Source organism: Nelumbo lutea, chromosome 3 (genome assembly GCF_056320005.1).
Source record: "Nelumbo lutea isolate HS-2025 chromosome 3, American lotus-T2T, whole genome shotgun sequence".
Taxonomy (NCBI): domain Eukaryota; kingdom Viridiplantae; phylum Streptophyta; class Magnoliopsida; order Proteales; family Nelumbonaceae; genus Nelumbo; species Nelumbo lutea.
Window position 1 is genome coordinate 45910344 of NC_142686.1, and position 27697 is coordinate 45938040.

At 47.8% G+C, this 27697-nt stretch overlaps 1 protein-coding gene across 1 annotated transcript; it reads left to right on the forward strand.

The window, feature by feature from the left end:
* Position 1: 1 nt before the first annotated feature.
* Positions 2-27697, forward strand: LOC148864695 (uncharacterized). Its single transcript, XM_088975990.1, has 2 exons — positions 2-559; positions 26849-27697. Exons 1-2 carry the CDS (start codon positions 2-4, stop codon positions 27668-27670), a joined length of 1380 nt encoding a protein of 459 aa, XP_088832116.1. The 3' UTR covers positions 27671-27697.

Sequence of the window (27697 nt, forward strand, 5' to 3'; positions counted from 1 at the left end):
AATGGATACAAGGATTCGTGATGCAGCAAAACAAGGGAGCGTAAGTTCCTTGCTTCAATTACTTGAAGAGGATCCCCTCATTCTTGAGAAAGGTATAGAAGATTGCATCACCGAGACTCCTTTGCACATAGCTGCAGTGCTCGGCTACGTCAATTTCGTTAAAGTGCTTGTATCGAAGAAGACTAAACTTGCTTTGAAGCCAGACTCCCGGGGGCGCACACCCTTACACTTGGCATCAGCAAAAGGCCATGTTGAAATCGTAAAGGAATTGTTGCTGGATGATGTTTGCCAGCTGGCTCGTGATCACGATGGGAAAACGCCTCTCCATCTGGCTGCGATGAATGGCCAAGCTGAGGTGGTCGAGGTGCTGACCAAGGCAAGACCTCAACTAATTGGGGTATCGGTGGATCGTGGGACTGTTCTACATCTCTGCGTGAAGCATGGCCAGTTGAAGGTGTTGGAGTTGATGCTGGGGTTAATCGGGAACGTTGATTTTGTAAACAAGGACGATGATGGCAACACCGTTTTCCATCTTGCAGTAGCTAGCAAGCAGATTGAGGTACCATATCATTCTCATTGTCTTTGAATCACCTTGCAACTTCAAACCTCTCTGCAGTATAAAATCGTACACCTGTTTAGTTTAATTGCAGTGAGTTTTCAGTCACTTTGAGCAAGGTTTTTAAAACCGATCCGGATAATGAATCGGTTAGGCATCAGGTTTTCGGGTCGAACGGTAATTGTATGATCGGCCTATTCTGATAAAAAATTAAAAAATTAAAAAACGGTCAAAACTGTTAAATGGTTCGAAGTTCAACTACTCGGGTCAGTGATTTTGTTGATCAAATCAATATTTATTTGACAAAAATCCGGTTTTGGTGAAAAATAGAACCAATCACCTAACCAATTCCTAGTTTTCCGATCCGGTTCAGTTTTGAAAACCATAGTTGGGAGTTTCACTAAAAACCTGCCGGAGTGACTGCATAATGCATGGCTGCAATGTGTAATGAGGTTGGTGTGAGGAGTGATACGTGAGGAGCAGATCCGGATTCTGTTAAACCAGCAGAAAGAACACGTGATTTACACGTGCACAATATTAAAAAAAATAGGATAAATCACAACTATTACCCTGTAATTTTGGGTAGTGGTAATTACCCCCTGAATTTAATTTTCATTTCCAAATTATTTTTTCCAACAATTTTCTAAAACAAGTGTTAGGGTTCAGTTTAGCTTTTTTTTTTTTATTTTTTTAGATTTCCATATGTTCTTGGTTGAGTTGATATTGGCTCAAGATTTTCATAGAAGTTTCTTGATTATTTTGTTTTCAATTTTCATTTGATCTTTTAAGTAAATTAACTTTTTCCATCACTCAACTTAATGGAGAGGGTAAATGAAAGTTTAGGGAACAATTGCCAGTTTGCCACTACCCCAAGGTAGGTAGTAATATGTAATTTACCGAAAAATCGTTTACTATATATGTTAGTTTTGACCAGCTTGTCATGCATAAAAGAATTAAAAATATATATATTTTCTTCATCAAAATAAAACAAGCAAAATATTTTCATCTTTAAAAACATATTTAATGTTAAACGCTGAACCAATAATCAAACCCAATGTGAAGACTTGAAGAGTACAAAACCTAGCAACTCTAATGGGTCAAGAAAGATAATTTTATGACTACAATTTATAATTTGAATATTCAACATGTTCAAAACAAGAAGATAAGAGCAATCCAACCAACAGAAAATTAATTTTATTTTCTAATTTAGATTAAAAAGTTGGTACATGTATTTTTAATCAAAAATTAATTTTATTTCCTAATTAACTTTTTTTTTTCATCTATATTTAAAAATGTATATGGCAGAATTTAAATCTGATCCATTAGAATTAGAATTTGAATTAAAGGTCTGCAAATCTAATCAGATTTCAAAATGGACTCAGATGCAAAATTTTGAATAATTGGATTAGATTCAAAATTTGCTAACTCTGATCCAAATCTGATTCATTTACAACCTAAGAGAGAGGGGATAACAAAGTGGGAAATTAACGAATTCAGAAGTATGCTATAAGGAAAGAAAAAGTTGATGATTTAGGAAAAGGAGAACGTTAAACTCCCTTTTTTTATATAGTAGATAGTTATAAATAATACTTTTTTAATCTCTTTTACCCCAATCCTTTGTCATAGTCATCAAATGGGAATGGCAACGGGGCAGCGATCATATTCCCGGTCTCTCACCCGAATCTCTAACGGAGGCAGGTTTCCCATATGGACCCAAATTCCTGATTTTTTTTTAATTAATACTTAATAGAAATTTTTGACAAATAAATTTACTTAAAATAAAAGAAAATTTTAAAATATAAATAATATTTTAAACACATTTTGATATGTTTTAAAAAATGACCCAGAAACAGAATCGTTGTGGTCACCGGTTTCTGGGTCAACGGTACGACCGTCCGATTCAAACGGATGGTTCATTCTGACAGGAAAATTAAAAAAATAATAATTAAAAAAGAAAAAATGGTCAAAAACCGTTGAACGGGTTGACGGTTCAATGGTTCAACCGCCGGTTCATTATGACAGGAAAATTTAAAAAATAGAAAAAAAGAAAAACTAAAAAATAAAAAACGGTAAAAAACCGTTGAACGGGTCAACGGTTCAATGGTTCAACCACTTGGGTCAACGTTTTGTTGATTTTTCAACGGTTTTTTACCAGATTCCAGGTTTATGCAAAAACGAAACCGGTTGCCTGGATGGCTCCCGAGCCGAACGGTCTGACCGTCCAGGTCAACGACAGTTTGAATATATATATATATATATATATATATATATATATATATATATATATATATATATATATATATATATATATATTTTTGATGTAGGGTGTTTTGGCCCAACCTCGTAGCACGGGGACACGTGGACGTGACCTGGCATAGGTGACAACTCAGCGATAGCCTGACCGCAACTCAGCGCAACAAGTTCGCCGAAGCCCAACCAAACAACTCGGCGGGCAGCTCGCCGAGAAGCGAGGCCCAGCCCGCCCCAAGCCTGAGGATGGAGCGCCCCGAGCTCCCTCCGAAGGGACCCGAGCTTCTCCTAAGGGGCTCTAAGCTCTCCCTTCCTAAGAATGGAGAAACACCTCGGGGCAGCACCGTTGAAACTCCTGTTCGTACTTGCTCAAGGCTCGCTTCCAGTGCAAGCACCTCGGCGTACCTCGGCACCTCAGTGCAAGGCAACCCAGTCTTAGGGGGTTCAGTGCAAAGTAGTTTGGCAGCCCACAGTGAAGATCCGTCTGACATCCGTACCTGTCAGATCTGGTGGCAATGCCCACATCACTTGCCAGGCGGCGCCGTGCCTGCCGTCTCTAAAAAGCATGGCACGCCTGACGAGTCCATATCCTGCAGCAACAGCTTGCACCTGCCACCTCAGTCCTGGCAGTAATGGCTAGGGCAGTGGTAGTTACGCCTGATGTGATTGAGCTCCGGTATAAGAAGACCTCGACCTTCACGAAACAAAGGTATTGAAGCTAGCACTTTCAACACTCTTAACTCTCTGTGTTTTCTTTGAGATTTCCTCAGAGTTCTAACTTAGCCATCAGAGTGTTCCCGCCAAGAGAGCTCCCCGGGAACCCTTCACGTTCCTCTTCATCCCAGGCGTCGTCTGTTACAGCTAGGAGCCAAGTTTCAACCAACTAGGAGTGCACAGATCATGCTGCATCATTTGGCGCCATCTGTGGGAAGCGGTTCAAAAGGCCTTCCTTTAACTTCTGTGCAACTCTCTTCAAAGAACTCATCAGCATCACCGACATCTATGGCTTCCTCCAGCAACGCCGGATGCCAGAACACCCCTGAGGAACAACCATAGTTACCCACCGTCTGCATCGGGTAATTCACCGTCCCCCTCTCTGTGGACGGGGCTCCAAGTTTGAATGTGCATCAGATGGTAGCACCCGTGGCTGTTTCACTGCCTTCTGCAGTCGGAACAACCTTCGCTGAACCCACCATCCTCCCTCCGGTGGCCAGCCAAGGTCAGCTTGAGGATCTGATGCAGTGCATGCGAGCCATGTAGGCTCAGATGCAACAGTTCCACCAGCACAACTGTTGCACCGAGTTTCCCAATATCAGTATCAACAACAGTTTCCGTCACTCCCCCCTCAGCATCCAGCTACGAAACCAACCAAGCCTCACCGTCGAAGTGAACTTCCTTCCCGCCGAGGAGAGACCTCGGTGTCATCCCATGGAAGGAAGGAAAGACCCCCTACCCCCGCCTTGTGGCCTGTAGTAAGGTTGGGGGCCTCCCAGCCGGTTAGGCCGGTATCACCTCAGTGTTCGTAGTTCGAACCTCCACTTGCCGAAAACCAGTCTGAAGTGCTGGCCGACGACCTAGAACAAGGTCCCTCTGTTCGCAGCTACCGTAGCCGTCCAAGCATTTCCCTGGGCCCATCGAGCTCGGTAATACTGAGGCCAGCAGCACCAACGTCGAGCTAGCTAAGAAGCAGCGAAGGCGTCGCCGAGCTCGCTGAGCTACCACCCGCCATCTGCCTGAGCTCAAAGGCAAGGTAGAGGTAAGTTCGGGCGAGGTAAAAGCTACTCCGCTTCTTCCAGTTCCTTCCCCCCTGTCACCAGAGCTCCTTGTTGTCCCCATGCCAAGGGACTTCAAGCTCCCCCCTGGACAAGTATGATGGGTCCTTCGATCCCAATGACCACGTGGACGCCTTTCAGTCCCAGATGCATCTGGCCAGAGCGAGCGAGTCTTGCATGTACGTGGCCTTCTCCACCACTTTCAAAGGAGTGGCCCGCACTTGGTACGGAAACCTCGTACCAGGTTCAATAAGGAGTTGGGTGCAGTTCGTACAGGTCTTCACCTCCCACTTCGTCACCAGTAAAAGGTGCCTGAGGACCCAAGAAAGCCCCCTTAGCATAGTCCAGAGGGAAGGAGAGTCCATCCGGAACAATATCAAGCGGTTTAATGACGCTTGCTTATAGATACCCGACCTAGACCCCGCAGTTCGGCTCACTGCGGCCAAGCAGGGCATCACCCACAAGGAGTTCAAGTGGCACGTGGTTGTCAACCAACCCAAGACCGTGACCGAGTTCCTCGAACTCGCTGATCGGTTCATAGGGACAGAGGAGGAGATCAACAAGAAGGATGAGCAGGCCCTTGAAAAAAGAAAAAGGGAACCAGAGCCCCCAGCTCCAAGTGACAGCAAGAAGAAGAAGGACCAATCTCGGGGGACAAAGCCAATTCAACCTTTCCGAGCTCCGACAGCAGAAAGGGATTTCACGCCCCTCAACGCAAAGCGGGCCGAGATCCTCATGGCGATCAAGGACGCCCCATATGTGAAGTGGCCATCTCGGCTGAAGGTCGATCCCAATGTTAGGAATAAAAACTTGTATTGTAGTTTTCATAGAGATCACAGTCATAGTACCGAAAATTGTAAAAACCTCCACGACGAGATAGAAGAACTCATCCGTCGCGGATATCTGAGAAATTTTGTACAGAACAATAATAATAATAAAGCAGGTCAGTAGGGGGAGCAGAATAAAGAGGCTCCCGAGTCCAATAGACAAGCATAACAGCCATAGGTGTAGCCTCCCGACAAGAGACCAGTCCGGGGGACCATCAATGTAATTGTTGGAGGATCAATAGTCGCGGGCTGCACTTCGGCTGCAGCTCAGCCATCATCCCGTGAGGCCGCCAGGGAAGAGCTTAACCCCCCGAAGCGGCCAAGGGTGGAGGAACTGATCTTCTTCAAAGAAGACGATGCGCGAGGGGTCCATTACCCCATGATGACGCGCTCGTCATAAAGATAAAGATCAACGACTTCGAGGTTAGGCGCATCTTAGTCGACTCGGGCAGCTCGGTAGACACTCTCTTCAAGGTGGCCTTCGATCAGCTCTAGCTCCGGGAAAGTGACCTGAAGCCCGCAAACACTCCGCTTGTGGGATTCAGTGGTGAGGAGGTCAGGCCTTTAAGGAGAGTCACTGTACCGGTGGAGGTCGGCACCTGGCCTAGTGTGGTAAAGCTCAATCATGAGTTCTTGGTGGTCGCAACCCCTTCACCGTCCAAAGCAATAGTAGGTCGGCCCATCACCCACGCCTTACGAGCAATAGTCTCCACCTACCACCTGGAAATGAAGTTCCCTACAGACTTTGGAGTTGGAGTGACGCGGGGCAACCATCTCAAGTCTCGCAAGTGCTACGTAGCCGCCCTCAAAGGAAAGGCCAAGGTAGCAGACAACCTCGAGCTAGAGCAACCTACAGAGCAGTTCATGAAGCGAGTCGCGCCTACCGAAGAGACCATCCCCATCCCGACTTCGACAGAGGACCCAACTCAGGTACTTCAGATCGGCACTTCTATTGAGGAACCCCTACGGTCTCAACTAGTAAGTTTCCTACTAAAAAATTTAGATATTTTTGCATGGTTAGCGGCAGAAATGCCCGACATAGACACCAACATTATAACTCATAGGCTCAACACTGATCCTGTAGTTAGGCCCATTAGATAGAAGAAACGCAACCTAGCCCCAAAGCGATGGAGGGCAGTCAAGGTCGGGAAGCTCCTTGCAACCGATTTTATCAGAGAAGTTCATTACCCGAGCTGGGTGGCCAACCCCGTCCTGGTGAAAAAGGCTAACGGTAAATGGCGCATGTGCGTCGACTACACCGACTTGAACCGAGCTTGCCCAAAGGACTACTTCCCACTTCCCAGGATTGATCATCTAGTGAACGCGACCTCGGGGCACGAGTTGCTGAGCTTCCTGGACGCCTATTCGGGCTACAATCAGATCAGGATGGACCTAGTTGATGAAGAGAAAACTGCCTTCATAACCGAGTTTAGCTTGTATTGTTACAAGGTCATGCCCTTCGGATTGAAAAACGCTGGAACCACTTTTCAAAGACTTATAAATAAACTATTTTAGCCACTAATTGGCAAAAAGTAGAATGTTATGTAGACGACATGGTCGTCAAAACCCAATTTTCACATGATTTAATACATGATTTACATTCAGTTTTTGAAATTTTGCGTAGATTTAATATGAAACTAAATCCGAACAAGTGTGTCTTCGGTGTCACCTCGGGTAAATTCCTAGGGTACATCGTTAACCGGCGAGGCATTGAAGTCAACCTAGACAAAATCAAGGCCATCGTAGAAATGATACAACGCTGGAAATTAAAGAAGGTTTAGAAGTTGAATGGCTGGTTAGTCGCCCTGAGCCGCTTCATGTCCAAGTTGGCAGATCGCTGCCTGCCCTTCTTTAAGGCCATAAAAAGCAAAGGCTTTGAATGGACTGAAGAGTGCCAGCTCACGTTCGATGAGCTCAAAAGGCACCTCGCTAGCATCCCAGTCCTAACCCGACCCGAAGTGGGTGATGTTTTAGAGCTATACCTCTCGGCAAGTGACAAGATGGTCAGTTCGGTACTAATAAGAGAAGTTGATCGGGTCCAATGACATATCTATTATGTTAGTAAAGTGTTGCAGGGAGCAGAGACAAAGTACCCAGAGATAGAAAAGTTAGCCTATGCACTGGTCATAGCAGCCCGAAAGCTCTGCCCGTACTTCCAAGCACACACCATCGTTGTCCTTAACAACAAACCTCTGAAGCAAGTATTGCTCAAGCTTGAGGTCTCGGGAAGGCTGACGAAGTGGGCCATCAAGCGCAGCGAATACGAACTCCAGTATAATATGCGAACTGCTATCAAGGCCCATGCCTTAGCAGATTTCGTCGCAGAATGCACCTTTATCTCCGAAGTCCCCAGGCCGGTGGAACACGAGGCCCCTAGTGCGGGTGAGCCCAGGGTTCGCAGGCTAGTTGAGCTCGAGCGCCGTGAAGTAGCAACCAACGCGACCTCTCTCCTAGTTAGGCAAAGCGCGAACTGGGACGAGGAACCCTGGATCCTTTACATAGATGGCTCATCAAACCGGCAGGGCAGCGAAGCTGGGATCATTCTATTCGGGCCAAGTGGTGTGAAACTGGAGTACGCACTATGCTTTGAGTTCGCGGCATCCAACAACAAAGCAGAGTACGAGGCACTACTAGCCGGGCTGGATCTGACGAAGGAAGTGAAAGTCAAACACATTGTCGTCTGCAGTGATTCCCAGCTCATAGCCAATCAGGTTACAGGTGAGTACGAAGCTCACGAGCCAACCATGGTAGCATACTTAGCCAAAGTATGAGGGGCTCTGCTCAACTTTCGGTCACACTTCATCCATCAAATCACGAGATCAGAGAACGCTGAGGCCGATGCCCTATCCCGATTAGCCAGCACTAGTGGAAACACCATGAGGACTGTGTATATAGAGAACTTGCCTCGGCCTAGCATTCTCAGGGGGGCAGAGGAGGTCGCTCCCATCGTTCAAGCAGAGCTGAGCTGGATTGATCCGCTCACGAGCTTCCTGCTACACGGGACCCTCCCGCAGATTGTAATGCCGCCAGGAGGGTAGAGCGTCAGGTAGCCAAATATTTCATGATAAACGAATGACTGTACCGAAAATCCTACACGCTCCCCTACCTGCGTTGTCTGCGACCCTCTGAAGCCGAGCTCGTCCTCGCTCAGAAAGCGCTACGACAGGGATAATATTGGCCAACGATGAAGGCAGATGCGACCGAGCTCGTCAAAAAATGCGATAAGTGTCAGAAGCACACCAACATCCACCACCGACCTGCCACCGACCTAAAATACCTCACTAGCCCATGGACATTTGCACAATGGGGGATTGACTTACTCAGGCCATTCCCACCAGCGATAGGGCAAAGGAGGTTCCTAGTGGTGGCAATTGACTACTTCACGAAGTGGGTCGAGGCTGAACCCCTCACAACAATCACAACCTGGAATGTGCAGAACTCTTTTTGGAAAAACATAGTATGTCGTTTCGGATTACCTCGAGTACTGATCTTCGACAATGGTAAGCAGTTCGAAGACATCAAATTCCAAAACTAGTGCCAAGATATGGGAATTCAGCAGAACTTTAGCTCAGTGGCGCACCCTCAGACAAACGGTCAAATGGAAGTCACGAATCGAGCTATTCTCCATGGACTAAAGGTGCGACTAGATCGAGCTAAGGGACTATGGGCAGACGAGTTGCCCAGTGTATTATGGGCCTATCGTACCACGAAAAAGACCGCCACAGAAGAAACCCCCTTTAACCTCACATACGACACCAAAGCAGTAATTCCAGCTGAGAATAAAGTTCCCTCACTGAGACTAAAAGCGTATGATGACAAGGCAAATGAAGACGAGCTACGTACCAACCTCGACTTACTTGATGAAGTACGGGACCTCGCATACATCAGGACCGCGGCCTACCAGCAGAGGGTAGCTCGGTACTATAACACCAGGGTCAAAAAGCGGACTCTCCGCGTTGGCGACCTGGTTCTCCGTAAGGTTATGGTGTTTGAGCCCGGTGTTGGTAAGCTCAGTCCGAACTGGGAAGGACCCTACTGAGTAAAGCGAGTACTCGGGGAAGGAACATACGAGCTCAAAACCCTAGAAGGGAAACAAGTACATCGGGTATGGAATATTGTCAACCTAAAGCAGTATTTACCTATAAATTACCGAGTGAACCACGTATCACTCTCAGAGCCTAAGGGCCAAAATGCCGAGCTAACAGAGACCTCGGCGCGATAAAACCCAGTCGCTTCTATGATGTGGATGAACTCCAAGAGCAGACCACAAGTCACTCTCAGGGCTTAAGAGCCATAATGACGAACTAACAGACTCCGGCATAGTAACCTAGCTGCCTCTATGACACGAACGGATTCTAAGGGTGGCTGAAGCCACTCCCCTCCTGGCCAAGGGGCTAAAACATGAAACTGACCAAGGAGCTCGGCACCACAATACATAATGTATCAAGGGTGCAAGTAGACTAGTAGATTCCATGATGACTAGTTTAGCTCGGCTAACAACCAGAAGACAGTTCGGGCATATGCCTTACTACGCCTTATTATGTCAGTCACCTCGGTGCACTCCACAAGACAGTTCGAGCATATGCATTACTATGCCCTACTATGTCAATCACTTCACACACTCAACCATGATAGCTCGGATAAAACAACACTTGGAAAAGAAAGATCAATCTCATTAACAAGTAAGTTTTCTACAGTGATCTTGACAAAAAAAACAACAAAACAACAAAACAACAAAGATTGAGCTCACAGGCTCGGAATACAAAGGCAATCACTTCGGGGGCTCTTCATCTTCGTGCGAGACCTCCTTGGGAGCTTCAGGCTGATCAGGGGCGTCTGCTTCTTCGTCCTCCTCCTCTGAATCCAAGTCCTTTGTGGCTTGACGAGCTATCTCATCCGTGATTCGCGAGGTGGTGATGATGCTCATGTCAAGCTCGGGGTACGTGTGTCTTATCAGCCACCTGTTGAGCTTGAACCCCTTGCAATAGGCCTCCCCCAGAACGGCATCGAACTTGTCAGACTGGATGTACTCCGTGACAGCCTTGATCTTCGTCTCTTCTACAGCCTGGGTAAATATCTCAGTCTTCTCCTCGATGTCAGCCTTGAGGAACTCCACCTCGTGTAGGAGGGCCTTCTTGTTGTCCTTGAGGCCTCCCGCCTCTGCCCTGAGGGCGTCCAGCTCGCCCCTCAACACACCCTTCTCGTGTGCCAGCTCCGCTTTGAGGGCCCCCACCTCGCCCCTCAACACGTCCTTCTCGCGTGTTAGCTCATCCTTCTCTGTCGTCAGCGCCATAATAATGTCCCTTTGAGCCCTGGCACCGCTCTCCAACCGGTGGATTTGCTCGTGAGCTGCCCACAGATCGGTATGGGCAGTGCGGGAGGACTCCTCAGTGGTCAGAGCACGCTTCAGGTTCCTCTCAGACTGAAGAGCAAGGGCATGCACGACAGAGTTCGCCTGACAAAGGAAGTTAGTTAGTACCGAAGAAACGTATATATAAAAGAAAAGGAAAGGAAAGAGAAGAAAACTTACCACCATAGTGTGAGTGGCAGCCCGGGCTCCGAGCTGAGCAGGGTTGAGCATATCGGCCCAGACCGAGATTTCCTCGTTGTAAACAGACCCTTTGCTTTTTCGAAGGCCGCACTGGGGGACCAAGATACTTCGACCCCCATCCAGGCTCTCCGAGCTGGAGACTGCCGTCTCGGTTGTACGAATAGGGTCGGCGGAGACCTCAGCTGCTACGTCAGCAACCCCGGTGGGAACCTCGGCCGAGATCTCAGGCTCCCTAGGTGGTATGGAGTCCTCCAAGTCAATAATCGGAGGAGCCCGAGGGAGCTCGGGCTCGGATGTTGGAGCCGACGGAAGCTTGGGCTCGGGAGTGGGGGCTGGCGGTGACTCGATACGAGCTCTCTTAGCAGCCTGCTTCTTCCTCCCCTTCATGTGCTTGAAGAGCCGATCTCCCTTAAGTTTATATGCCTCCATGGGACCATCAACAAAGTTCGACATTAGTACTCGAGTAAAAGAAAGGAGCAGGCCAAACAACTAAGGTACTAACTACCTACCTGGACTCAAGCCAACCTGGATGAGCATACTCTCGGTGATGTAATCCTTATAACTACAACCAACCTCAGCCCATGACTGGAATGTCTCCCTGGTCTTCTTGTCGATGATGATGTCGGGGTCTTGGATAACCGCCCTCCAGTGAGTAGGGAAGGGCCACCCCGCAGGGTTCAGGCTACGAAGTAGTCCTACTTCTAGGTCGGGATCTTGGTAGGAAGCTTATGCATCAACTTGAACCCCAGGCGAGGGGACAAGTAGTAAGCCCTCCTGTGATCGGGGAGAATGCATGAAGCGCTCTTCTTGATGGTGAGAATAGAACAGAATATGTCCAAGTTAAGGGGGAGGACATACTCGTAGCAGAGGGAGATGGTCCCAACCACGTTACAGACCGAGTTCGGGTGAAGTTGGTCTATCGTAACGTTGAAGTGGTTCAGGACCTCCACTATGAGTAGATGGAAGGGTAGGCGCAGCCCGGCTATGAGCTACTCCCGGAAGATTACGACCTCATCAGGGTCGTGCTCCCATGGGAAGTTACCTACAGGTAAACTGTAGGTGTACTCACTGGGCGGGTTGTACTGCCGAATAAGGTAGCAGAGCCTCTCTAGGGTCATGGTGGAGGGTCCGAACCTGTCCAACATCCGACCTCTGTGAGAGGTGGACGCCAAGTTACCCGAGGCCTCCCGCACCTCGGGGGACTAGACTCCGGTAGGGTTACCATAAGCCGAGGTACCCACCTCGGGCACTTCGGGCTCATCTAACTAGCTATCAAAGGAAGACATAATGAAACTGAAGAAGAGCTAGGGTGACTCACCAAAGAGAGATGGACCAGACTTGGAAGAACTGACCCGGGCTGGAGGCTTTGGACGCGAGCTCAAGACTACGGTTGAGGATTTGTGGTGAAGGAAAATGGCCAAGACCCTCGCTATTTGTAGCCACTATACGCGAGCATCAACGGTTGAGATCGAAACGATCTGACGGTCTTCATGAAAACTGGCTACGCGACCTTCGAGGTGAAATCAGTTTAGCATGTTTTTTTTTTACATCCGCGGAGTCTACAAGTCACGTGACGTCCGCACGTAAACCATACACAACCCGAGCCACGCCTGGTAGAGCCGAGCATAGAACCGGTCCAATCGATGAGTTGGAAGGTTCGGCAACCACTTTTCCCCCCAAATTTTTACTTGTTCACCATTTCCTATGCCCCAGATAAAGCCTCTCCTTTGGACATCTCGACCCCAAAGCAAACTCTGCCAACCCCACGAAGCTTTGTTGCCCAACTGAGTCTCCCAAATGACGAGCGAGGAAAGTACTTCCCTTTCATTACCCTGGCCCATAAAGATTGAGGGTTTCTTATTAGCCTCCACGCCAATCTTGCGAGGAGAGCCCCGTTAAAAGCCCGGATATACCTGTAACCCAGCCCTCCTGTATGTTCTCTGATTGATTCTTTTGCAAGTGTGCACGGATAGTTTGAAATGTGACATTGCATAAATCGGAGAGGCCAAGGCAACCGCCTTAAGAAGAACTTCCCTTCCTACATAGGATAGGAGGCTTCTCTTCCAAGACGTAGTCTTCTTTTCTAACTTCTCATACAGCTCTTGAAAGAGTTGCCTTTTGTTTCTCCCCACTTCTGTAGGAAGACCTAAGTACTTAGGAGACCTCATGTACGGAATGTGAAGCCATTTAGATAATAGTCTTTTTATTCTGGGAGGAGTATTGGCACTGAAGAAAATGTTGGATTTGTGATAGTTAATCTCCTGGCCTGAAGTGTGACAGAAGTCCTACAACAGCTAGTAAACCACTCCACTGAAGTCTGGCCTGTAGTTGGCATAATTCGATATAAAAAGGATTTAGTTGGCATAATTCGTGTCGCCCGCATGCCACGGCTAGTGCAGGTTAGGGGTGAGCCGAGCACAATCCTCGCCTGCGGGCCTTGAGGTGGGCCAATTGCCATGCCAGCCTGTATTTTTCATTTTCATTTTTTTTTTTTTTGTGTTTTCAATACAAAAAAAAAACAAAAAACTTAAAAAAATAAAAAAAAAATAAAGGAAAAAATGACAAATTTAATGATTGCAACAACAATGTGAAAAAAAAAATCATCTTAACATGTTATTCTATATGAATAATCAATTACGTACAATAAAAATATAAAATGATTAAATAAAATTGAAAAATTACAATGAAATTAAAAAAATGCTATAAAAAACAGAAATTTAAAATTTAAAATGGAATTAAACAAATTTACAAATAACTCAACAAGATACGAATAAAATTGATGAAAATCTCAAAATTTTCGATAAAAATTTTCTTGAAGACCCACTAAGTGGTGATAGGATGACATGTCATGTCCTCTTTTATCTTGCAATCTCTCTTTTGCATCAAATCAATATTTTACACAAATGTGCATCTCCAATGCTTCATCTTTCATCCGGTTCCTCCTCTCATCTAACACTTTATTTCCTATGCTAAAACAACATTTTGATGTTATTGTAGGCACCACAGGGGTTAGTAGATCATGTGCCGTAACAACATAGAATGATTATTTTTCTGTATTTTCCACCAAGCTAAATTCAAAATTTTCTATGTTGAACATCTAACAATATGCTAGATGTATGTTCAAATGGTCAATACCAATACTACCTTTTTGATAGTAAAAATAATGTTTACATTTATTGCAAACTACTCTCATGCCTTTCACCGTTCATTGTAAAATAACTCCAAACATCACTTATTTTTTTTCTTCATACCCTAAAATTACTAGAGCCAGCATCAAATTGGATTTGAGAGGAACCAACCTGATGTGGCACGATTCGGACACTCCTAGCTGGTGGCTGATTGGCTCCTGGTTGGCAACGAGTGGCACCTGAGAAGATGAAAGGAAGGATTCCTGGGGATTTGCCCGATGGGAATACTCCGATGCTTAAGTTAGCACTGTGTATGGGGAGTAAAGAGAGAAACCAAAGCTAAGAGTGGAGTTCACGCTTTATCACTATATTCGAGAGGTTAGAGGTCTCAAGAGAGAGTTTCTCTTCTGCCTTGGGGGGGCTTTTATAGGAGTGCTCTTGCGAGATCGGGCATAACCGCCACTGGGTCCCTGCCACACCCGTTACCCGCCAGGGCTGCGCAGGTGGACGTTGGGACGTACTCCTTACTCGGGCGAGTGACACGTCCCCAAAGTGACAGGCACGCCTCCGCCTACTGAGAGACGTGGGCACAGACTGTCGAAAGGACAGGGACTGCACCGTCAGTTAGGGACGTGGCCTAGCCTGACAGGTACGGCTTATTAAATAGAAGCTTCCTGAGGAAAGCTTGTGCGGCCCATTTGCGAGGTACTCTGCAATGAGCTTTGAATACTTTAGAAGTACACTTAGTTGAATTGGTCATCGGATGATTTGCCTTGTTCGGGAGCTCGGGCAAGCTGGCTTTCTTAGATTGCAAGTTAAAGTTTACCTCGGAATATCCCTTGAGGTAGCTCGGGGAACTCGGAGCTCGCATTGTGACGAGCCCCTCCTTTACCTCGCTACCACGTAGTGGGCTGCTTTATGGGCCTATCACTTAACCGTATCGGAACACAATGCTGAGCTGTCGCTTATACTGAGTCGGCGTCCACGTGTTGTCGTTTCATAGGTCGGGTCAAATCATCCTTCATCAATTCCCCTCCCCCCTCCTCGGGCTAAGAGTGCCGCCTTAGTGCGGTGAGTTTATGAAGCGTGATTGACTGATTTGACTGAAATTCAAACTTGATTGACTGTCTTCAATAAATGCATTTGCGGGAATCAAGAGATCTTCTGACTTCTCTGACTTTTCGGATTCCGAAAACGTGCTGAGGTGGCCTTTAATTCCGAATGTCGTGCAGCTGTGACTACCTTAATCGCAGAAGACGTTTTGCCAATCGCCTTCGGTTTTTAGAAGGCGTGTGGTCAGGGCGCCCGTGGACCGTTGGATCTGCTTTGATCCAGACCGTCGGTTTGAGAGGGCGAGGGTTATAAATGGGGAGCCCCCCTCGGCCCTATCTCCGTCCACGCTATCTTGCTTTGGATTCTGAGGTTGCGCACTTCGCCTAGTCTACTCAAGTTTCTCAATCTGCTCCATTCCGTCTACTCTGGTGAGTCCCAATCGCCGTCAGCCATGTCTGGGTACCCACGCCATACCTACCACAGGGGTGATAGCCAAGATGATGATGCTCCCTTGAGCTCGGGGGGAGCCTAGGAGCATATCCCAGAGACTCGGGAGGCCTCTGGCGACATGGCGTCCACTTCTAGAGGGAGAGAGTCTGATACCTTTGGCCCTTCCTTAATGACAGTAGAGAGACTCAGGTCTCTGATCCGCTACTTTCGCCTTCTTGGGGACCTGGTTTACAGCCTCCCCACTGGCAACTTCCCTTGGGAGCATGGTCCCAATGACATAGTGATCTTTCAGGAACAGCTCGAGGCTGGCCTGCGCCTTCCCCTGCACCCCTTGATAGTGGAGGTGCTGAACCACTTCAAAGTCACCATTGACCAGCTTCACCCTAACGTTGTTCGAAACATGATTGGCACTATATCCCTATGTCACAAGTATTGCCTCCCTTTGGACCTTGACATTTTCGCCTCTATCATTTGTATAAAGAATGCTGCTCCTGGGGTTCCTCCGGATAGGCGCTTTTATTACCTCTCCCCCCGTCGCGGCTATAAGCTCTTATACGAGCTGCCGAATAAGATTCCCGCCTGGAAGCGGGACTACTTTGTGGTCCGTAACCCCGAGGGGTGGCCCTTTCCCACCGCTTGGAGGGGTGCTATCCAGGACCCGGGGGCCGAGTTGAACCCTGAGATTCGGAAAATGATGTTGTCATGGGCGTTGGTAGGCTTCCTTTGCTCGGACTACTTAACCGAGGAGAAGCTCGTGCAGGCAGGCTTGAGCCCGGGTAGGTCGGTCTTTTAGGTCGCGTAGCGCCTTGTGACTGTTGTGTACACATGCATTTTGTTTCTTGTTAGACTGATATCTTTTGGTCTTTTGGCAGCCATCATGTCTAGTGCCGATTCGCGCCACCTTCTCTCGGGCAGCCAGAGACGCTAGGTGAAGAGGACGCGCCCCGACCGGACCCCTCCTTCGAGAAGCGCTGAGTTCGGGTCTGTCGAGCCGGTCCTGCCCTCTCTACCTGATGTTCCGACGCCCCCTCCTGAGGGGACCAGTGGGATTAACCCTGGGGGAAGCGAGCTCCCTCAACCGGGGGAGGTACCCTTTAACCCCCTTCAGCCCCGTCCTTACCCCCAATTCCCAATGGGAAACTGAGAAGGGGTAAATGATTATCTGGTAGCTCGTCGGAGGAGTCGGAAGGCAATCACCAATGATGAAATCACTCAATGGGGAAATATGGAGCCCGAGGATCTCTCCGCATTCGCCTTTGCTCACTGCATGGTGGTAAGTGGCCTTTTTCTCTTTTTCTCTCTTGTTTTGCCCTTTTCCGCTGTCTTCTGATCTTTCTTTTTCGCCGATAGGTAAATTCTGTCATCCATGCCATGGCTCTCCAGACGCGCATCCATCGCGTCGACGCCCTCGACCAGTGTGCTGCCAACCAGAAGCTCCAGGTCGAGCTCAACCGGATTCGGGGCGAGCTCCATCACACCCGCAAGGGGAGCGAGTCTCAGGAGCTGCTCGTTCATGACCAGGATGCTCAAATCGCTCGGCTTACTGAAGAGAGCGCACGCTATATGGAGGAATCGTCGAGGATGGCGGGAGAGAGGGAGCTCCTCAGGCAACAGGTGCGGGAACTGGAGTCCACTCTTCTGAATCAGACCCTAAACTTTGACCAGATGGGGGAGGCTGAGCGAGAGAAAGCAGTCTAGGATTTTAAAGACTCCTAGGAATTTCATGACCTCCAGGTGAAGTATGGCTTGGGTTCGTACCGCTCAGGGTTCAAGCTCTGCCGGTGGCTGGTTCGGGAGAAGTTCTCCGGGCTTAACCTCGACGGCATTACCATGAAGGGTCTGTCCCCTGAGACAGCAGACCAAGCGGACGAAGAGGATCCTGACTCTCCGGAGGATGAGGAGGCAGATCCTTGAGGTGGCATTTCTCTGAGCTTTTGTGGCTTCCGGGTGCCGTGAACCTGGTCTTTCACCAGTTTTTTGGTTGGGCGGTTTTACCCTATGATGATCATACCTTTCCCGAGCTGCTTAGCTCAGTTGCTGCACTTGTTATTTTCCTTTACTGCATTTGTTTGTTGTTTGTTTGTTGTGTTTTTTTTTTTGACAATGAAAATTTCTCCCCTCTTTTGAGTATGATGAACTCCTTTTATTTTTGCTAAAGCGGTTTCATCATTTGGGTTATTGAAGTTACCTACCCAAAGTAGGGCTCTTCGGTAGGCGTTCTCCCTATCTGTCACGTTTAGGGCCTCCGTGGCATACCGCGAAGTGATTACTACATACGTCCGAACTAAGCATTGGTTGGTTATCCCTTAGTTCGACCGACGTATCGAGACGAGCTATGCTTCGTAGGGTTTGAACCCGAGCTGCTTACGCCTTTAATATTTCATACTTTGCCTTCGCCATTGAAGTAGCTTTATTCATGCCGAGGTCTTTGTTAGCTCAGTGTTTTGGCCCTTAGGCTTAGGGAGGGACCCGTAGTCCACTCTTGGATTCTCCCAAGCCGAAGTGGCGATTGGGGTCTTCTTGTGCCGAGGTCATGTTAGCTCGGTATTCTGGCCCTTAGGCTTTGGGAGTAGCTCGTGGCCTACTCGCTTCTTACAGATAATATTGCCTCAGATTGACGATATTCCATGCTCGAGGTACTTGTTTCCCTTCCAGGGTCTCGAGCTCGTATGTTCATTCCCCGAGCACTCATTTCACTCGGTAAGGACCTTCCCAGTTGGACCCGAGTTTGCCAGTGCCGGGTTCAGGTACCATAACTTTACGAAGGGCCAAGTCGCCAACGTGGAGGTTCCGCTTTTTGACCCTGGCGTTGTAGTACCGAGCTACTCTCTACTGGTAGGCTACGGTCCTAATGTACGCGAGATCCCTTACTTTGTCGAGTAGGTCGAGGTTGGTGTGTAGCTCATCTTCGTTTGTTTGATCACTGTATTCTTCTAGGCGCAACGTAGGTACTTCGATCTCTGCGGGGATCACTACTTCAGTGTCATAGGTGAGATTGAAAGGTGTTTCTCCCGTGGCGGTTTTCTCCGTGGTCCGGTAGACCCATAGAACACTGGGTAGTTCATCTGCCCACAATCCTTTAGCTCGATCCAGCCGTGCCTTTAGTCCGCGGAGGATGGCTCTATTTGTGACTTCTGCCTGACCATTTGCCTGAGGGTGCGCGACTGAAGTAAAGTTCTGTTGAATCCCCATGTCTCGGCACCAGTCTTGAAATTTGATATCCTCGAAATGTTTTCCGTTGTCGGAGATCAATACCCGAGGTAATCCGAAGCGACATACGATGTTCTTCCAAAAGAAGTTTTGGACATTTCGGGCTGTTATTGCTACGAGGGGTTCGGCTTCTACCCACTTGGTAAAATAGTCCACTGCTACCACTAAGAACTTCCTTCCACCCGTTGCTGGCGGGAATGGCCCAAGTAGATCAATGCCCCATTGTGCATAAGGCCACGGACTGGTGAGATATTTGAGGTCGGCAGTGGGTTGGTGGTGAACATTGGCATGTCTCTGGCATTTATCACATTTTCTAACGAGTTCAATGGCATCTGCCTTCATCGTTGGCCAGTAATACCCTTGTCAAAGCGCTTTCAGGGCGAGGGCCCTGCCCCCCAAGTGTCCGCCGCACAGACCTTCATGAGTGTCGCGGAGTACGAGTTCGGCTTCGGTAGGTCGTAAGCAACGCAGGTAGGGGAGCGTGTAGGATCTCCTGTATAGCCACTCGTCTATCATGACGTATTTAGCTGCTTGACATTGCACCCTTCTGGCTGCATTGCGCTCTGCAGGGAGAGTCCCGTGTAACAAGAAGCTCATGAGTGGGTCAATCCAGCTCGGCTCTACTTGAACGACGGGAGCGACCTCCTCTACCCCCTCGAGAATGCTAGGCCGAGACAGGTCCTCTATGTACACGGTTCTCATGGTGATGTCGCTAGTGCTGGCTAACTTGGACAAGGCATCGGCCTCGGCGTTCTCCGACCTAGGGATCTGTCTGATAAAGTGTGACTGGAAGTTGGGCAAGGCCTCTCTGACTTTGGCTAAATATGCAACTATGGTCGGCTCGCGAGCTTCATACTCACCCGTGACCTAGTTAACCACGAGCTGGGAGTCGCTGCAGATAACAATGTGTTTGGCTTTTACTTCTCTGGCTAAGGCTAGTCCGACTATCAACGCCTCGTATTCTGCTTCATTGTTAGACGCCTCGAACTCAAAGTGTAGCGCGTACTCCAGTTTCATGCCACTTGGGCCGTGCAGAACTATTCCGACACCGCTGCCCTGTTGGTTCGAGGAGCCATCTATGTGAAGGATCCAGGGCTCCTCATCCCAGCTCGCGGTTGGCCAAGCTAGGAGAGGTGCCACACTGGCTACTACTTCGTGGGATTCGGACTCGATCGACCCGGGAGCTTCGGGCTCACCCGAGGTGGGAGCCTCACGCTCAACCGGCCTGGGAACCTCGGAGCTGAATGTGCATTCAGCTATGAAATCTGATAAGGCTTGGGCCTTAATGGCAGTTCACGGCTTGTACTGGAAGTCGTACTCGCTGAGCTCAATGGCCCACTTCGTCAACCGACCGGAGACCTCGGGCTTAAGCAATACTTGCCTCAGAGGTTTGTCGGTAAGGACGATAACAGAATGAGCTTGGAAGTACGGGCGGAGCTTCCGAGCTGCAATTATCAATGTGTATGCTAGCTTTTCCATCTCCGGGTATCTTGTTTCTGCTCCCTACAATACTTTACTAACATAATAGATGGGTCGTTGGACTCGATCTACTTCCTTTATTAGTACCGAACTGACAACCTCGTCGCTTGCCGAGAGATAGAGCTCTAAAACATCGCCCTCATCGGGCCGGGTTAGGTTTGGCACGCTAGTAATGTATTCCTTGAGCTCGTCGAACGCGAACTGGCAATCTTGGGTCCATTCGAACCCTTTGCTCTTTATTGCCTTAAATAATGGCAAACAGCGGCCCGCCGACTTAGACATGAAACGGCTTTGGGCGGCTATGCGGCCATTCAACCTCTGAACCTCCTTCGGCTTCCGGGGTGGTTTCATGTCTAAGATGTCCTTAACCTTATCCAGGTTGGCTTCAATGCCATGTTGGTTAACGATGTATCCCAAAAACTTACCCGAGGTTACACCGAACACACACTTGTTTGGATTCAATTTCATATTGAACTTACGCCAAATTCTGAAAACAGAATGCAAGTCTTGTATTAATTCATGTGAGAATTGGGTTTTGACGACCATGTCATCTACATAGCATTCTACTTTTCTACCGATTAACGGCGCAAACAATTTACTTACAAGCCTTTGAAAGGTTGCCCCTACGTTTTTCAACCCGGAGGGCATAACCTTGTAACAGTACAGACCGAATTCAGTGATGAAGGTAGTCTTTTCTTCGTCTATCAGGTCCATCTTGATCTGGTTGTAGCCCGAGTAGGCGTCCAAGAAACTTAGCAACTCATGCCCTGAGGTCGCGTCCACCAAACGGTCGATTTTGGGGAGCGGGAAGCAGTCTTTCGGGCAAGCCTGGTTCAGGTCGGTGTAGTCGACGCACATGCGCCACTTGTCGTTGGCCTTCTTTACCAGTACGGGGTTGGCTACCCAGCTTGGGTAGTGGACTTCTCTTATGAAGTCCGCCGCGAGGAGCTTCTCGACTTCCTCGTCGACCGCTTTCCACCGTTTCGGGGCTAGGTTGCGTTTCTTCTGTCTAACGGGCCTAACTACAGGATCAGTGTTCAGCTTGTGAGTTATGAGTTCGGGGTCTATACTTGCATTTCTGCTATGGACCATGCAAAAATATCTAAATTTTGAAGTAAAAAACTTACCAGTTCGAATCATAGGGGCTCCTGGATGGAAGCGCCGATCTTGAGCGTCCGAGCTGGGTCTGTTGTTGAGGTTGGGACCGCGACTGTTTCTTCTGTGGGCGTGACTCGTTCTTCGCCTTGCTCCTTGGGTCGTTCCAGTTCAAGGTTATCGACCTTGGTTTTCCACTTTAGGGCGGCAACGTAGCACTTGCGGGACTCGAGCTGATCGCCCCGCGCTACCCCACACCGAAGTCTGTTAGGAACTTCATAGCCAAGTGGTAGGTGGTGACCACCGCCCATAGGACATGGGTGATTGGTCGACCTACTATGGCGTTGTAGGGAGAGGGGGTCACTACCACTAGGAAGTTGTGTTCGAACCTGACCATGCAAGGTCATGTGCCGATCTCTACAGGTACTGTTATTTTCCCAAGGGGTCAGACTTCTTCTCCGCTGAAGCCTACCAAAGGAGTGTCTGTGGGCTTCAGGTCGCTTCTCTACAACTGGAGCTGGTCAAACGCGACTTTGAAGAGTATGTCGGTCGAGCTGCCCAAGTCGACGAGTATGCGCCTAACCTCGAAGTCGTTGATTCTCAGCTTTATTACGAGCGCGTCGTCATGGGGGTAATGGACCCCTCGCGCATCGTCTTCTGTGAATAAAATTGGCTCTTCCGTTCTTGGCCACTTTGGGGGGTTTTGCTCCTCCCCGGTGACCTCGCGAACTGACGTCCGAGCAGTCGCCGAGGTGCACTCTGCAAGGATCGAACTTCCCACTATCATGTGTATGGTTCCCCGAACTGGCCTCTCCTTTGGAGGCTATCTCTGTGGTTGTTCGGCCGGCCTGCTACTAGACTCGGGAGCGTCTTTACCGTGCTCCCCTTGCCGACCTGTTCTATTACTATTATTATTGTTATTATTATTTTGTACAAAGTTTCTCAAATATTCGCGACGGATGAGCTTCTCTCTCTCGTCGCGGAGGTTTTTACAACTCTCGGTACTATGACCGTGGTTCTTGTGAAAACTGCAATATAGACTTATTTCTTTCATTGGGATTCCCCCTCAGATGGCACGGCCACTTCACGTACGGGGCGTTCTTGATTGCCATCAGAATTTCGGCCCACTTTGCATTTAGTGGAGTGTAGTCTGCCTGGTCTAGTGCAGGAGCTCGGAACAACTGACCTGGCTTTGCACCCCGAACTATTTCCTTTTTTCTTCGGGTGTCCTCTTGACTGACTGGGAGGTTCCCCTTCTCTCTTTCTTTTTTTGGGTGCACCTTCACCCTTCTGGTTGATCTCCTTTTCAGTGGCTATGAATTTATCCGCAAGCTTTAGAAACTCGGTTATGGTCGCGGATTGGTTGACGACCATGTGCCACTTGAACTCTTTGTGCTTTACGCCCTTCTTGGCCGCTGCTAGGCGTACGGCGGGTCCAGGCGTAGTATTTGCATACAAGCGTCGTTGAACCACTTGATATAACTTCGGATGGACTCTCCCTCTCTTTCGGCTACATTGAAGTGCTTTCTTCAGCTTGCGGGCACCGTTTGCTGGTGACAAAGTGGGACGTGAAGGCTTGTGCGAACTGCACCCAACTTCTTATCGACCCGGGCGCCAAGTTCCGGTACCACATGCATGCTGCTCCCCTGAAAGTAGTGGAGAAGGCCATGCACATGCATGACTCACTGGCTCACGCCAGGTGCATCTGTGACTGAAAGGCGTCTACATGATCATTCGGGTCGAACAACCCGTCATACTTGTCAAGAGGGGGAAGCTTGAAATCCTTGGGCATTGGGACTGCCAAGAGTTCGGAGGACAGGGGGGACGGAACCGAGAGGAGGGGAGCCTTGGCTTCGGCCGAGCCTACCTCTTCTTTGCCCATGAGCTCGGGCAAATCGCGGGTGACAGATCGGCGAGCTCGGCGGTGGCGTCTCTGCTTCGTGGTGGGCTCGACGTTTGTGCTGCTCACCTCCGCGATGTCCAGAATGGTTTGCACCGGGAGCAGCCCGATCTGCTGGTGATGGCTGCGGACAAAAGGGGCCTTCTTAGAGTCTATTGGTACGATCTCGAACCGGTTTTCAAGGATCGGGGTTTCGAACTTCGACTGTCTAGGCGACGTTGACCTACCGAGCCGAGGTCCTCCCGACCTGTCCACCCGCGGCGAGATCGGGGTAGCCGGTCTCTCCCGTCTGTCGTGGGGGGAGGCCTGGTTTTTTGAGAGATTTTGGGGGGCTTCTCCTCGGTCGGAGTGCTCGCTCTGGTGGCGAGATTTGGCTTGTTGCGAGGCTAGGTGCTGAGGTTGGAGCTGAGGCTGTTGAAGCTGGGGTTGGGGCAGCTGGGGGAACTACTGCTAATACTGGTACTGGGAGACCTGGTGCAACACATGCTGTTGATAGAGCTGAAGTTGTTGGAACTGTTGCATTTGGGCCTGCATGGCCTTCATGCACTGCATCAAGTCCTCCATCTGGTTCGAGCTGGCCGCTGGGGGCACAACCGAGGGTTCGGTGAACGTCGTTCCGACTGTAGCGGGGAGTGGGGCGATGATAGGTGCCATTGTGAGAGGCACGTTCAAGCTGGGAATTCTGTTCGCTGAGAGGGGGACAGTGAACTGTCCGATACAGACAGTAGGAGACTGGGGTTGCTCCCTCTAGTTACCCATTTCCATGCTTCGTCCAACGTTGCTAGAGGAAGCCATGAGCGCTGAGTTGTTTCAAGGAAGAAGAAGTAACTGAAAGAATTTAAAGGGAAGGCCTTTTGAAGTGTTTCTCACAGACGGCGCCAAATGATGTGGCACGATCCGAACACTCCTAGCTGGTGGCTGACTGGCTCCTTGTTGGCAACGAGCGGCACCTGAGAAAATGAAAGGAAGGATTCCCGGTGATTTGCCCGATGGGAATACTCCGATGCTTAAGTTAGTATTGTGTATGGGGAATAAAGAGAAAAACTAAAGCTAAGAGTGGAGGTCGCGCTTTATCACTATATTCGAGAGGTTAGAGGTCTCAAGAGAGAGTTTCTCTTCTGCCTTGGGGGGGCTTTTATAAGAGTGCTCTTGCGAGATCGGGCATAACCGCCACTAGGTCCCTGCCACCCCCGTTACCCGCCAGGGCTGCGCAGGTGGCCGTTGGGACGTACTCCTTACTTGGGCGAGTGACACGTCCCCAAAGTGACAGGCACGCCTCCGCCTACTGAGAGACATGGGGGTAGACTGTCGAAAGGACAGGGACTGCGCCGTCAGTTAGGGACGTGGCCCATCCTGACAGGTACGGCTTATTAAATAGAAGCTTCCTAAGGAAAGCTTTTGCAGCCCATTCGCGAGCTACTCTGCAACGAGCTTTGAATACTTTAGAAGTACCCTTAGTAGAATTGGTCCTCGGATGATTTTCCTTGTTCGGGAGCTCGGGCAAGCTGGCTTTCTTAGATTGCAAGTTAAAGTTTACCTCGGAATATCCCTTGAGGTAGCTCGGCGAACTCGGAGCTCGCATTGTGACGAGCCCCTCCTTTACCTCACTACCACATAGTGGGCTGCTTTATGAGCCTATCACTTAACCGTATCGGAACACAATGCTGAGGTGTCGCTTACGCTGAGTCGGCGTCCACGTGTCGTCGTTTCATAGGTCGGGTCAAATTATCCTTCATCACAACCATTTTAATAAATATTAAAATCTAAAATTTATAAAAAAAATCCAACCAGAATGACTATTGCACTTCAATCCTCGAAGTCTAATGATTCAGTATTTCAACTTGAATGAAAAGCGTTTAAGTCTCCTAGATTGTCAACTTCAACTTAAGACAATCGATGAAGCCTTTTCTCGTTGAAATTAAAAATTAAAAAAAAAATGAGAATAAGGAAATAGAATAGTATGATATGAGAGATTGAGAGTATAAAAGTATGAGAATAAGAGATTGTATTTAATTGTTGTTCTAAATTCGTGATGAAAATGGGTAACGGGGTAAGGATTAGGGTATTTATAAGGGTTATAAATAATTGAATTGACCAAGTTCAATGTAGTTGAACCACATTAGGGGTGTATGTGAGCCATTAAATACTCAAACTCAACTCACAAATAACAAGTCTAAGTTGAGCTTGAACAAGTCAAATAGCTAGTCGAGTTGTGATTGAGAATCATAATACCCATGGTTTTTAAAATCGAATCGGTCAGGGGTCCAGTTATCAGTTCAAACGGTCTGATAGTTCGATCCGAATGGTCTGCCCATTGTAACGAAAAAATAAAAAAAAAAATTAAAATTTTGAAAAATGGTCAAAACCGTTCAAACGATTCAAATGGTTCGAATGGTTAACCGGATGGTTCAGCGGTTTGCTGACCAAAATCAACGGTTTTGGAGAAAAAAAAAAGTGGTTTTGGGGGAAAACAGGTGACCGATTCCAGGCTTTTCTAGTCCGACTCTCCGGTCCGGTCTGGTTTTAAAAACCATGATAATACCTAACTCCAGTGGCTCGCAATCCTAATCAAGTGCACAGTAAAATATTAACCTTTAAAATATTTTGTAATATAAATACATTTATATTCGGATAATCCTAAATATTTTATTTATAACTTAATTTTTAATATTAAGTTATTTATAGTTGAATGTAATTCAGTACACTCGAGTTTTTCTACTTGAGTCAAGTTCAGATCAAGCTTAAGTTGATTTTCAAGCTCCAAATTTTTAAGTCAATTCAAGCTTGAGTAGCTCATATTTGACTTGACTCAGTTTGATTTCAATTAGGGCTTGGTTTGGGGGGATAGCCTATCACCCAACCCCAACCTAGGTGCAAGCGGGATTCAACCCCAAGTCTCTACTACAACCAGCAGGAGACCTTGCCAACCAGCTGTTTGGCACCTTTAACAATGACCAAAGGTTGATTAACTCTCATTCTAGAACAAACTTCTAATTAGCTCCTTTTTAAAATTATTCTAGAGTTAGCTAAACTTTATTAACTACCAACACAACAAGTTTCTTGTATGACTTATACTTTTCATGTATTACTTTTTGAAAAATTTCATTCATTTTTTTCTTGTTATAGTGCCATGTGATTTTTTTTTTTTTGTGGGGGGGTGTAATTTTGCTTGGCAGCAGCACAATTTAAAGCTTGAGCCTTCTCAAATGAGAATGGTATTAGAGAATAAAAACTTATTCAAAGACCTCACCTAATAGCTTTCTAGGTTGAATGGTTTTTTGACATGGTATTAGATTCTGTTTGACCAAGTGGTCTATTGTTTAATCCTGTCACATCCATTTTAATTAATTAAATTTCAGCACAAGATATGGCTGTGCCCATACTAATCCACACTTTAAGCCCAATGGGCATTAATTATAAAAACCTATTTAAAGACCTCGCCTAACAGCTTAAACTTTTAATTAGGTTAATGGTTCTTTGAAAAATGGATTATAAATAACCCCCTATTAATACTTACTTTTAATACATTTCCATGATTAATTAAAAGGTAATTAACGGTGCAAAACAAAATGTGCAGATGGTAAGGTTTTTGCTTGAGAAAACAGCCATCAAAGTGAACTCTGTAAACAACAACTCCTTCACAGCCTTGGATGTTTTAACAAATGGTCCGAGAGATTTGATGGATATGGACATGGAAGAGGCTCTTCGAGGTGCCGGAGCTCTAAGATTCAGGGATATACCTCCAACAGCCCATCATCACACCACATCAACGCATCCCGTAGTACAGATCTCTCTAGCTGCGCAACATGATCAAGTAATCCATGAAAGACAAATGGATTCAAAATTGAGGAAAAAGCCTCGAAACCACGAAGACTGGGTGGAAAAGAAGCGGGGTACATTAATGGTGGTTGCATCGCTTATTGCAACCATGGCCTTTCAAGCAGGAGTTAATCCTCCTGGTGGAGTTTGGCAAGATAGTAGTGATAATAGCACCAATGCTATCACACAACCACACACTGCAGGCACCTCTGTGTTGGCTGATATGTATCCAGGCATATTCCATTGGTTTATCAACTTTAACACAGCGGGATTAATTGCCTCTCTGAGCATAATTCTGCTGCTGGTTAGTGGATTACCAATGAGACACAGGATTTTTGTGTGGATTCTGATGGTGGCCATGTGGATCGCCATCACAGCAATGACATTAACCTACCTTATGTCGTTAAATGGGTTGGCAGCACAATTTAATTACCAATTTATGTTTGCTATGTCTACGATGTGGTTGTGCATCATGGGCCTTCTTCTTCTCCTGCTCAACACCATTCGCTTGCTGAAAAGAGGGCTGAAAAAATTGGTAAAACTGCTTCGGAGGAAAAGAAATCAGAGTATCAACGTTTAACAAACTATGCAAGCAGGTTTATGCATG